The sequence below is a fragment of the Humulus lupulus genome, chromosome 3 (assembly GCF_963169125.1).
Source record: "Humulus lupulus chromosome 3, drHumLupu1.1, whole genome shotgun sequence".
Taxonomy (NCBI): domain Eukaryota; kingdom Viridiplantae; phylum Streptophyta; class Magnoliopsida; order Rosales; family Cannabaceae; genus Humulus; species Humulus lupulus.
In genome coordinates this window covers 228,241,831-228,255,070 of record NC_084795.1, presented here as the reverse complement: position 1 = coordinate 228,255,070, position 13,240 = coordinate 228,241,831, and the positions used below count along the sequence as shown (strand labels likewise).

The following is a 13,240-nucleotide window of genomic DNA, read 5'->3' as shown; positions in this document are numbered from 1 at the left end:
AAAATAAAAAAATGGCGCTAATTTATTTTGGTGCCCGCCTATAACTTGTTATATTTTTTCCTAGCTAATTCCTTTTTTCCTAGCCCGCCTATAACTCTCCCGTTTTCTTCTTCATACCCATCTGCGCCTCTCCCTGCTTGAAATCTTCCTTTAAGCATCTCTACCATCCCGATTGCATTCTACCCTGGCTCGCTCACCATAACTCCTGCCCCGTTTGTCGGTTCCGGTTACCCGCACAGCAAGCCAAGCTGGACTCTTTTGGGTCCCCGGAAGGGGTTTTGAGGTTAGGGGACTTGATGATGGAAGATGAGGACTGGTAGCGGCGGCGTTCAGGGCTCATTCTCTCCCAACCAAATTGCAGAGGTGGAGACAGAGACAGAGACAGAAAGAGACTCTTCGTCCAGTGTCTTCCTTCGTTCAGGGCTCGAGGCCATGGAGATGAAATGGAAGAAGATGGAAGAAGAAGAAGAATATGAGGAACAACGAAAGAAGGCACTGGACGAAGAGTCTCGGAAACAACATGTACTTTCTTATTTTCTTTACTTTCTCGGAGTATTTTGGTTTTAACGGTTGTTTGGTTGCTGGAAAAGAATAAAAAACTAACCAAATTAATATAATATACCTAAAGGTTTGAGATATTGATATGCATTAGTTTCAATCGCAGCCCAAACTCTGCAATATTTCAGTCAAGTGTATTTGGCTCTGCTGTTCCAAGTGGATCATCTGTTTTACAGTTGAGTAACATAGTATATAAATTTTTATGGGTTTAAGCATATTTTCTGTTCTTATAATTGACCCAAGAAGATGACACATTGTTCAGGGGATAATGTCAAGAGAGTTCAACCCATTAAAGCAACAGCCACTGAATTGCCACCAACTATTCAGAGTAAGGACTAGACACTTCATACATTGTAGTGTGAATTTTGAAATTCTAATATTTGATGCTCACTCATAATTTATTTTGTGTAGAATTGAAGACTGGTGGGAAGTCAAAGGTTGGGATCAATGGTAAGTTCATCATAGATCCTAGTTTGAAATGAGGACATAATAATGATTGTACATTCCATTGTTTGGTGTGGTTAATGTTTTTATCATTCTTTTTAGAGATGCAAACTTTTGTGCATTGGTCAATGTTTGATCAGTTTTGGCCTTCAATAGTTTTTGTTTTAATAGGTCAAGGTACAGTTGAAAATCTTGCAAGAGTTGATGTGTGTTTTCATACTGGAAAATTATTTACTTTTATTCAACTTAGTTTCTATGTTACATTTATATATTTATGTTTATTTGTTTCTTTCGAATTAGAAGTAGTCTATAGTTTGGATTCTATTTCCTTTATGTCACTTTTTTAATCCATTTTAGTTTGGGCGAGTTTAATATTCTGACATGTAAAAGAGTATAGCTTCATGTATCAATACTGTTCTTGGATGCTAGATATATATATTTATATTTAATATGTGTTTTACTAAATGAAGGACCTCAGGGTTTAAAGAACTTTGTGAGCCAAGTGATTCTCTTTGAAAGAAGAATGGTAAAGTTGATTAATTCCTTACTTTTTCAATGCTTGGCTCATATAGGTTTTGGTCGGATTGGAAGATTGGTTTTACGAGTAGCATTATTCAGGGATGATATTGACGTGGTGGCAGTGAATGATCCTTTTATTGATGCTAAATACATGGTAAGGATGTCAGGCTAACTGCAACTTGATGGATTTCTGCTGCCAATGTTGTTGCTATGCTCATGAATAGTCATTATAATTTATAAATTAAAATGGCACTACTTAGATGATGCAAAAAAGTTTTCTTATGTTTGTAAGACTGCATCGAGCATAATATTTGGTTGACATGTCTTTGCTTACAACCTGGTTAGAGGGTTACTTCATAATGTATAATGATATGACTTAAGTCAAGTTTTTGTGCCATGCTTGCTTAATTTCTTGTTGTGTTAATAGTATGTTGTTGAATGTGGTGATTTTTTTTGTCTAAAGTGGCTAAAATGATTCTGCTCTACTTTAATATGGTCAAGGAAAACTATGTAATAAAGTATGTGGAAGAATGTTTAAATTTCATTTTATTCCAGTAGCTATTAATTTTGATAAACACCTCATAGGAATGGAGGTGCTCATTGTGTGTTCTCTTAAGAAATCATCTAGTCTCCTGGACTTGTAATTCACTTTTACGCTATCTTCTCTTCATAGTTTTGACTAAATAATTTCTATTCTCATTGCTATTAAATGTGAGAGATGTCTTAAATCCAGATCATTAATTGCTTTGAAATTATTTTTATCACCTTAAACCCTCTATAAATGTTACCAAGTATTTAGTTGCATATAATTATCTCAATTATCTATTGATCAAAAAATGATTCTATTCTTTCAGATCTAACTTGAATCATGCTTATGCTTGTTGTGTGCAATGCTTGCAGTTTGGATTTTATTGTGATTTTTTGTGAGCTTATTTTTATGTCAAGTTGAGAGCATGGTAGCTTGTTAACTTGGCACTTTAAAATTTCTCACATTTTTTAGATTATGGACTGAGGTGAGTAGTGGCTGTAGTGATGAACCATGGTCATTAATAGGCTTATGATGCTACCTTGAATGACCTTTATATTACATGAAATTATATGTATATGACTCCTAAATTGATGTCATTTGCTAATAGTTCAACTTAAGTAACAGTTACTCCTAATTGTCTTCTAAGGTCATCCCATTATGTGAAAATGGTTATGATATTTTCTATTCTTTATCCAGGCCTACATGTTTAAATATGACTCTACTCATGGATTATTCAAAGGAAGCATTAAGGTTGTAAATGATTCAACCTTAGAAATCAATGGGAAGCAGATTAAGGTTGTGAGTAAAGGGTAATTTTCATCAGATCTTAGCATGAAAGTGTATACATATTCTTTATTTGCTTATATCACTTGCAAATGTGGGTGTTTTTTGTTTAAAGCTTAATGTAAATTAAGCTGACAAGTAAAATCTAAACCTTTAATCAGGGACCCTGCTGAGATTCCTTGGGGTGATTATGGAGCTGAGTATGTTGTTGAATCTTCCGGTGTTTTCACAACAATTGACAAAGCTTCAGCCCATAAGAAGGTTTCTTTTACTAATTTATTATGTTCTCTGTCTCAGACAGTCAAATGTGTGAGAGCCCACCATGCACGTACAAATCCATTTACATTTGCATGAAATTCTTTGTAACATTGAACTTTTCTGTCTTTGTAGGGTGGAGCCAAGAAAGTAGTTTTATCAGCTCCATGAGCTGATGCTCCCATGTTTGTGGTTGGAGTAAATGAGCAGACATACAAGCCAAACATGGACATTGTTTCAAATGCAAGCTGTACTACCAACTGTCTTGCTCCTCTTGCTAAGGTCGGTTGCTACTTGTTTTTATTGTTTTTGTTTTGGTTCTTGTTGTAGTTGTTTTTTCTACTTCTTTGTGTGTGTGTACATGCACGTGCTTTGGATGAGTAGAAGAAACAGAAACAGAATTGATTTACAAAGAGTAGAGAGACCAAAAGAAAAACCAAAGATTGACAGACTTACTAGAAACAGCAAGATGAAAAGTATGGGAAATTTCATTATAAAGAAACAATGAGCTGTGATTTTTGTAATGATTAGTGAAATTGTTCAAACTTGATTTTGAATTAATGAATGCATCTGGTTATATTTCCTTGTGCTTTTGGTTTTAGCTAATACGCTTTTGGTCTTGCTCCTCTTTCTAAGGTGTGTGCGTGTGTGTGGAAACAGCAAGCTACAAGAATAAGAAATTTCTTTAAAAAGTAACAAATGAGTTGTCATTTTTTGAAATGATTAGTAAAATTGTTCAAACTGGATTTTCAATTTATGAATGCATCTTGTTAAATATCCTTGTGCTTTTGGTTTTAGCTATTATGCTTTTTAGTTATTCGTTGAGTGATTTTCTTATTACTTTCGACGGTTGTTCATGAGGAATTTGGTATTCTTGAAGGTTTAATGACAACTGTTCATGCAACTACAGGTTTGTTTTTCACTTTATTTGTTTCTATAATAGGAGAATAGTTTGCAAGTTGGTTACTTGACTCTTGTTTCTAATGTTCAGCAACACAGAAGACTGTTGATGGCCCATCGATGAAGGATTGGAGAGGAGGCAGTGGAGCTGGACAAAATATCATTCCTAGTTCTACTGGTGCTGCAAAGGTAGTGAAATCTAAATTCATAGGGAAATCTAAAAACAATGCTGGTTTTAATGTGATTTGATTCTTATTCTTATTATTATGTTTTTTTTTTTGGGAACTATAGGCTTTTGGAAAGGTTCTCCCAGAACTGAATGGAAAACTTACTGGAATGGCCTTCCGTGTTCCAACTCCTAATGTCTCGGTGGGGGACACAAGGTATAATTTTTTTGGTGACGCAAGGTATAATTTCTTTGATGTGTATTTTTAATACATTTTAATTACACTGATGGAACTATTGGCAATGTCATGCGTAAGAAGTCTGTTTTCATCTTGCTAATATTCTCCTAACTAGTTTTTTTAAATGGCCCAGAAAAATCCATTGAAAAAAACAAGATCATATTGGGTAAACTAATAGTAGTTATGTTGTTATCTGTTAAAATCTGTTTTATAACATTTGGATGATGTAATTTGTCTAAGCATATCCTCTACCTTTACCATAAGACCTTGTACAACTTGCCTTCAATTGCTTACCAATGGTTAATTTTGTGGTCTTGCCAATCAACTATCTCCCTCTCTTGGTTCTATATCCTTTCATTTCATTCTTGTCAACTCATCTCATCAAAAGTGATAACTTTCTCTGTGTGTGTGTGTGTGTTTTTTTTTTATTAATGGTTCTTTGTTGCATTTTGGTATGGTTTTCTTTAAGGGTTGCTATGTTGGAGATCATGGTCTAGTTGCTATTGGACAGTCTTGTAAGCAACTTGGGGATTTAAATTTGATATGTGTTTTTGGTCATTTATTGTCGAGCAATGTGCTATCTGATTACAGGTATGAAGAATCTGTAACCATAGAACTCGTTGGAACAAATTAAATCTTGTGTACTTTTTTTTTGTCTATTTCATCTGCTCTTAGGTTCATTTTTCAATTTTTCAATTGATTGCCTCTAAATGTTATTGGGTACCTTAGTTTATAAGATAGAAGAGATGTGATAACAGCTTGGCTTTTTTTCATATCTTTATTCTATTTTCTAGTAAGTTCAGTATTTATTCTTTCATTTCATCCTGATTTTAAAACTCAGGGGTTTATGTGCCATTGGGAATGGATGTAAGAAGCTAAAAGATCTCACTCTAAGTGACTGCTATTTCCTAAGTGACAAGGGTTTGGAAGCTATTGCCACTGGTTGCAAGCAACTTACTCATCTTACAGTAAATGGGTGCCACAATATTGATACTCTGGGACTGGAATTAATTGGGAAATCTTGCTCGTATGTATCTCTCCCAGCTTGAATTAAAATTGGTATAATAGGAGGTAATACTATGAATGAATAGGATGGAGTTCACGTTTAAGTTACACACATTGACTATTCTTGAGTTATGTTTAGTTCCATGATATTACTAGTGTATTAATAATACGACATTTCCTCCTTTCCATGATATGTGAACTATTTGCTTAAACAGCTTGATTGGAGAAGTAATTATAATCTTTGCTTTGTCCCAATTAGTTGTTCTTATTTATCATTTTATGTGGAAACAATGAAATATGTTTTTGTTCATCAGTGTCCTACTTGCTGGTAAAATATAATGTCTGTCTTTGTTTTGTTTTGGTAAAAGTTAAATCCAGAACATTGACATATATAACTTAGCATTGATGAGTTGTGCATTGAAAAAATTATAAAGCAGTTACTGAGTTGTGTATTTTCTTCTCTACAGGTTTCTATTCTGTCGGGCAGTGCATGCATTACATGCTCCTACCTTCAATAAGGATGAATTCATACCAAAATCTCTGCCTACGTTTACATGCGTGAGACCAGCTAGCTCCATCCAGCCTTCTTCTTCCCTGCGTGAAGGTGAAGAAAGATTCAACCTTTTTCTTTTTTTTTTTTGTTTAATAATAATACTGTGACAACTTTGGTTTGACCCACTTCCTCTGTTTTTTTTTATTATGGTTTATTATTTTCTCTTTCTATACATATACAAACAATACAAAACAGAATTTGTTCGCAATATTTAAATATAAATATGTAGAGGATGAAAGTCTTTTGTTTTCAGTTTCAGTGGGGAAGTGGCATGTAGCTAGTTCTATCAAGACTCGTTCATGTCTTTTCCCTGAATTAAAACCTCATTTTAATCTTTGTTTTTACTGGCATGAATTATTTTTCAATTTTTTCCACGTTACTTTTGTCGTGTATATACAATATCTATATATATACGCATGGCTATCCAGAATGCAGTTGACTATGTCGCCTCTTCACCTTATTCAGGCAGCTGCAGCCTTGATTTTAAACAATCAACATCTTTATTTAGTTCAAGTTGTGAAGGAGATTGGGGAGGGTTTCTAGAGAAAAGCTGTTGTGGAGCAGCATTTAGTGAGTACTTTTATGTATAAGGCCAAATAGCAAATCAAACTGGAAAATTATTTCTGAATTCCACTGAGCAAGGAAGTTGTCTTGTTTTGCTTACAAGGTTTCGAAGAAACATCTCTGGTTGTGGGATTGAGAAGCTAGTTAGTGGGAATGGTGGCTGTTCTGACTACTCTCTTGATGATGTTACCAATAAATTGGGAGATAGAGTTAGAAGTTTAAATGAAAACTGTGAACTTACAAGTTCTAAAGGAACCTGGGAGAGTTCTTGTGATTTTTGTGTGAAGAGCTGGGAAGACATAAGGGGAATGGATTCACCATCTGCAAAACATGAGCCTGTTAACATTGAAAATGAAATGTGTAGGTTCGCGGTTTTGGTGTCGATTATTGGTAGCAGGATTGAAGATGTTGGATATATTAGACCCATTTTCACATGCCTTGGGGGACAAACACTTAACTTTGGGATGTTTCTCTTGAAACTTTACACAAAAGTATTGTTTTCAAAAAAAATTTTTCAGCTGGTCTGTGTTTTTTGCATAATAAAAGAAAGGGAAGACATAAAGCATAGTAAGAAGAATAATTTATAATTCTACTCTTAATCTGGGTCCTGGATTTTTCAATGATACTTCTTTTAGCCTTTATTTTTAATCTTAATACATTTCTATAACAATGATGTTAACTGAACCATTGATGTTGTCCCCTGTTATACTTTCTTCTGCTCTTTTCTTTTGGCTATAGAGAAATTGTTCTGTTAAAAACACACGGGGACACATGTTTTAACTTCATTATGCTCTCCTCCAGCAGACTGACAAAATAAAATTTGGAACTTCTAGTGCATTGAAAAATGATTTTGCCATTAGAAAAACTTATTCTTCTCTTTGTCACACTGCATTCTATGTTATTTTATTTATTTATTTTCTGGAATTTGCTAGGGACACATGTTTCATACCAAAATCTTGCACCACATAATGTTGCATATATATATATATTTCCTTTTCGAAATAGAACCTGTCATTTGAAGTCATATGGTTGGCTGTGCAATTTTATTATTATTATATAAAATGTCACCTGCATTACTCTTATTTTACACCCTTACCATTGTTATCTTCAATTGATTGTATTATTTTCAACTTGTGGCAGAACAAGTTTTTTGGTGATCAACCTGCCATTGATGTACTGACGAAGAAGCGAAATGCATTGCTTGGAGTGGCTACAAATGATGATGGAAAGCATGTGGAGGAAGATGCTAGATATCCACCATGGGTGCAATGTTGTCTGAAATCTCATTATCTGGATAAATCTGATATTTGGGGAAGTCGACAGTATTGAATATTTGGCACTAGATTTGTGGTTATTAGGATAGATACTCATTGTCTTGTATGTTGGTTGGAAATTGTATAGCATGTTAGTTTTACCATGTGATTTAAGATTTATTGGTTTCGGGTCTTTGTCTCTTGAGAGCTGTAATATAATTTGATGACAGTGTTGAATGTTTTAAACTAATTTGTGGATTGTTAATACAATGTTGAATGCTTTTTACTTTTTGTTATTTGAAAATCAAGTTCATTTGATGATGCTAGTATATATTAGAAAACTAATTTTAATTATATAAATAAAAAATAAAAATATAATAGAATAAATTAGTGTTATATAAATGAATATATAATGAGAATTTAAACTTATCTAAATATTAAAATAATATGAAAAATGTGTTATAATATCTATTACAATAACACTTTTTATAAGTAAAGAACTTTGTTATGCAAACTTCCTTATATAACACAAAAAATGTGTTATACTAAAGTGTAGTATAACACAAAAAATGTGTTATATAATCTATAATAAATAATATAATTAAACACTTATCTATTTATTAAAATAACACAGAAAGTGTGTTATCGTTGACAGTATAATAATACATCTGTATAACAATGATAAAGTGTTATGTAAAGTACCCTGACCTACGATAACATAGTCGGTCTTAACACATCAAAAAGTGTTATGGTATGTTTTGATAACACATTTTTTGTGTTATTAAAAGAATTTTTTCTTGTAGTGTATGGATCTTCTGCATCAGGTTGTTCTCCAGCCTCCACCCAAGGTTCATTAACGGGATCGATGGAATCCTGAGTGTTGGAATCCCTGGGAGTCGCCTTCTTCGCCTGACTAGATTTTGGAGGCATCGTATAATTGATGAAAGTGTGTTTCTTGATTTCGTACTCTCAATGAAAGCACCAAAATGTTGACCCGTGAAATTGGCCAACGGTCATATGTATAATATACAACACCTTTTCAAATGAATTTAAAACATGACAGAGTACAAATATCTTAAACAAACACACAAGAATTTATAGTGGTTCAGCTCTATTATGATGATCAGTAATAACCTAATCCACGTAGTTTTTAGTATTTAATTACTCGATAAACAATTTCACTAATGAACAAAAGTATTCACTCGTTACTAATTTTCCTAGAGTTTCTCCCAAAAAAAATTTCGGATCCCCTTCAATGAAGCCTTGGGTCCTTTATTTATAGTACCTAGGGGCTCTTACATGATCAGTAGTATTGGGATCGTGGTTTGGTACACGATTATTAGGTAGTGGAGATACGTGTCCACCTCCCCTTGATTATGAGATCGTGGGTCTTCTCGTTGTTTCTCTGGATTGTGGTAGATAATGCACGATTGAAACCTCTGGGAAAATGCTAAGTCTAGATTAGTCTATGACACTTAGGTGCTAGGCCTGTTGGTCCTCTGGGTGCTAGGCCTGTGATATTTTGGGTGCTAGGCCTGTTGATCTTCTAGATGCCAGGCCTGTTGATCCCAGTTTGAACGAGTGTGAGTTTTACCCGTTTTTTGGAGTGTAGGTCGACAACCCTATGGAGGATAGGGTGGGCTGACCACTCCGAGGGGTTCTTGGGCATTCTTGGGTCGACCACCCTTAGGGTTTGGGGTCAGGCTGACCACCCCTAGGGGTTGGGTTCAGGCGGAACCCCCTTAGGGCTTAGGGCCAAGCCAACCACCCCTAGGGGGTTTTTGAACATCTCAGGCCGACCAGCCCTAAGGGCTAGGGCCAGGTCGACCACCCCTAGCGGGTTTAGGTCTGGTCGACTTCCCTATAAGTCTTGGACCTATATTTTTTTCTCATCGGTCTTTTTTCAATACTTCATCATTTTTTCTTGATTTTTGATGCCGCGTGCCGCTTTCTCATTCACCATGTCAACCCTGGATTTTTGAGGGATAACAATGTTGATAAGCCATAATCCCAACAATAAAAATAACTCTATTCTCATACGATAGATTTATCTTCTAAGATTGTTTGTATCTAAGATTCTTGTTTCAATACTCTAACCAAAAACCATGAAAGAAAGTTCATCTATCTTAGCCCTCAAGTTCAAGTCCCAAGATCTATTTAGGCTAGATCATTTTGATGGCTCTAACTTTTTTCGATGGCAAGACAAGATCAAGTTCCTTCGCACAACTTTGAAGATCTACTACATACTAGACAAATATTTGAAGGATTTATGAGAAAAAAGGATGATGATTCTTAAGAAGTGATCAAAGAAAGGAAGAAGAGTGAAGAAGATTAGCTCATATGTTGTGGTCACACCCTTAATGCTCTCTCGAGTCATCTCTATGACCTTTACACAAACACAACAATGGGAAAGGAAATTTGGGAAGCACTTGGGAAGAAATACAAAGTCAAAGAAAAGGGTATTGAGATATTCCTCATAACTCAATACATGGAATTTAAATATTTTGATGAAAAACTCCTACTTCCTCAAGTGCATGAATTATAAGTCATTGTAAATAAGTTGTCTACTTTAAAGATAACTTTTTTAGAGTCCTTTATTGTGGGTGCTATAATATCCAAGTCGCCTCCATCTTGGAGGGTCTATAGGAAGAAGATTCTCCATAAGAATGAGAAGATATCTTTGGAAGAAATCCTTAAGCACCTAAGGATTGAAAGATGAGTCTTATTCTAGAGACAAGTGTATGGAAGAGTCCAATGGAGGGACATCCAGGGAAAATGCCATAGAGAACAACTCTCAATCAAAAGGGAAAGCTCACAAGAAGCCCCAATCAAAGAAGAACGATTACCTAGCCCCAAAGAAGAATGAAGGGAAATTCAAGGGTGTCAAAGGCCCTTGTTTTGTTTGTGGCAAGAGTGGTTCCTTGGCTAGGGAATGCCAATTTTGAAAATCTACCAATTTTAGATCCAAGGTCAGCACAACCGAAGAGGAGTTGGTTGCAACCTTGTGTGAGGTGAATTTCATCTAAGGGAAAGTGCAAGGGTGGTGGTATGACACTTGTCCCATCATTCATGTGACTTATGATAGAGGAATCTTCAAGACATTTGAAAAGATCAAAGATGGCCATGAAATCAAAACAGGGAATGAGCATAGATCCAAGGTGATGGGCAAGGGAAATGTTAATCTCTTCTTCACATTCAGAAAGAAATTTCTTCTTACAAATGTGTTGTATGTTTTAGAAATGAGTAGAAATCTCGTAAGTGGAAACTTGTGAAACAAACCAAGCATCAACGCAATGTTTGAGTCTGGTAAGCTAATTTTGTCCAAAGGTAATTACTTTGTGGGAAAATGGTAAGTTTGTGATGGTATGATCAAGATGTGCACTCAAGACTCCAATTTTGACAATAATGCATCTACATCTCCATGTTATATGATTGAATTTAATTCTACTACTTTGTGGCATAATTGACTTGCTTGTATCGGTTATAGTACAATTAAAAGAGTTATAAAATAGAGTTTACTTGTAACGACCAAAATTGCTAATAGGGCTTAGTGCCTTGGTTAGTGTGCCCGGAGGTCATAACTGGATATATGTATGTTTAGTTGGTTAAATATGCGACTAAGTGGCATGCATGATTAATATAATTATTTGAATATATTATATGCATGTTTATAAGTATTAGATATGCATGTGGGCCCTTTATAGCTTATAAGGGCATATTTGTAATTTTGGCCCGTTGAGGGCATAAATGTGATTTTATGTGATATATGGTTGATACCACATTATTATGTGGATATATTTGCAGAACATGGCTCGAGACTGTCCTAGTGAGCGGATTAGCAAAATAGTCACAATGGGGTTTAATACCCGGCTTGGGGTGAGCCTAGGGGTACTTTGGGAACTTGTAGAATATTTTGGGGTTTATTGAGTAATGATAAAGTATTTTGTAATTAATTATACACGACAGGGTTACTTGATCAATATTAGGAACACTTGAGGAATTAGTGGGAACCGGGGAAAATGTCCATACTACCCTTATGGGCAAGGAGGAGCTGAATTAGTCTAAGGGGCAATATAGTCTTTTTAGGGGTTAAAGGATACACTTTGAGGAATTCTAGACTTAGTCAGAAACCATCTGAGAACTCTCAATTCCCACTCACTTTCTGTCTCACGTTTTTCTCTCAAGAAGCCTAAGGGGGAAATTTCTGAATTTGAAAGAGAAGCTAAGGGAACAAGCTGGGAATTGGAGCTTAATTTAGTTGGGTTAAACTGAGGAATTAAGCTGAAAGAGGGCAGAGGATAGCTGGGGAAACTCAAGCTGTAACTGAGGTGAGAATTATAGATAGTTTTCTGTAATTTTCTTATGATGAGCTGAGTTTAGAACTTGCATGAGAATGATTTCTTAAACTGATTTTGGGTGTTAGGGAGAGTATGAATTTCTTATAAGATTTGATATGATGGTTAAGTTGTGGGGATAAGAATTCTGGGTTTGTTTTTTGGTTTATTGGAAGTTTGGTTGAATTCTTTTGAGGTTTTTGGCTGGAAGGCTGAGGAGAAAACCCATAAATTTTGAGTACATGGGGGCGTGCCATGACCCAGCTTATGGGCGTCGTGGCCCGCTTGCCCAAAATACCTTAGGAGGGCTATCTATTTTAAGGGCGCGTCGCAACCTTAGGGGGCAAGTCACGGCCTGCCTCCCCCAGTTGCATGGGGTTTTGTCTCTGTCTTGAGGGCGTGCTGCGACCCTTAGGGCCACGTCGCGGCCTGCCTAGGGAATTTGGCCTAGGTTGGTTTTTAGGATTGGAAAGGCTCGGGGGTTCAAACCTAAGCACTCGAGACAATTTTTACTTCCCAGTTTAGTAGAATTCGAAGTCCCAGAGGCTAGCTATTGTTTCCTAATTATTTATTTGGATTAGAAATTGATGATTACCCATTGACATTGTGACTAGGTTTATCGCTAAGGCTCAGAACTAAGGATCGTACTCGGTTGCGCTCTTAATTCTCTGCTCGGGAATTCAAGGTAAGAAAACTGCACCCATGTGGTTGTGTTTGAGACTAAGGTTCCCTGTATCTAGATATATGTGTTAGGTAACTGTATTATTATTATGTGAAATGTTAAAGTATGGCCTAAGGGAGCCAGGGCTGATGATTAGCGCATTGGATGTGGCTTAGTCACTATCAATCGAGGTTAGCTAAATAAACAATAGACTCGGCCTAAGCGAGCCGAGGTCAACTTAATAAACGGAGGGCTTGGCCTAATGGCTCTGACCATAAGCATTTGTATTACTGGTTAAAATATATTCTTGGAAATACATGTTTATTGTTATTAGCTTGATGCTTATACCATGTTGAATTTCTGACTGACTGTATTGAGAGTGATTAGATGCTACTATTGTATATGTATTTTTTCTTTATAGTCTTCTTGTTGGGCCTTGGCTCATGGGTGCTACGTGGTGCAGGTAAAGGCAAAGGGA

General features: G+C 35.7%; 1 protein-coding gene across 1 annotated transcript; it reads left to right on the top strand.

Annotated features, from left to right (window-relative positions):
• Window positions 1-306: 306 nt before the first annotated feature.
• Window positions 307-3,998, top strand: LOC133825445 (glyceraldehyde-3-phosphate dehydrogenase GAPCP2, chloroplastic-like). Its single transcript, XM_062258383.1, has 9 exons — window positions 307-522; window positions 687-738; window positions 821-886; window positions 970-1,008; window positions 1,575-1,675; window positions 2,747-2,859; window positions 2,995-3,094; window positions 3,224-3,372; window positions 3,940-3,998. The coding sequence occupies exons 1-8, from the start codon at window positions 307-309 to the stop codon at window positions 3,257-3,259; spliced, it is 723 nt and encodes a 240-aa protein (XP_062114367.1). The 3' UTR covers window positions 3,260-3,372; window positions 3,940-3,998.
• The last annotated feature ends 9,242 nt before the right edge of the window (window positions 3,999-13,240 follow it).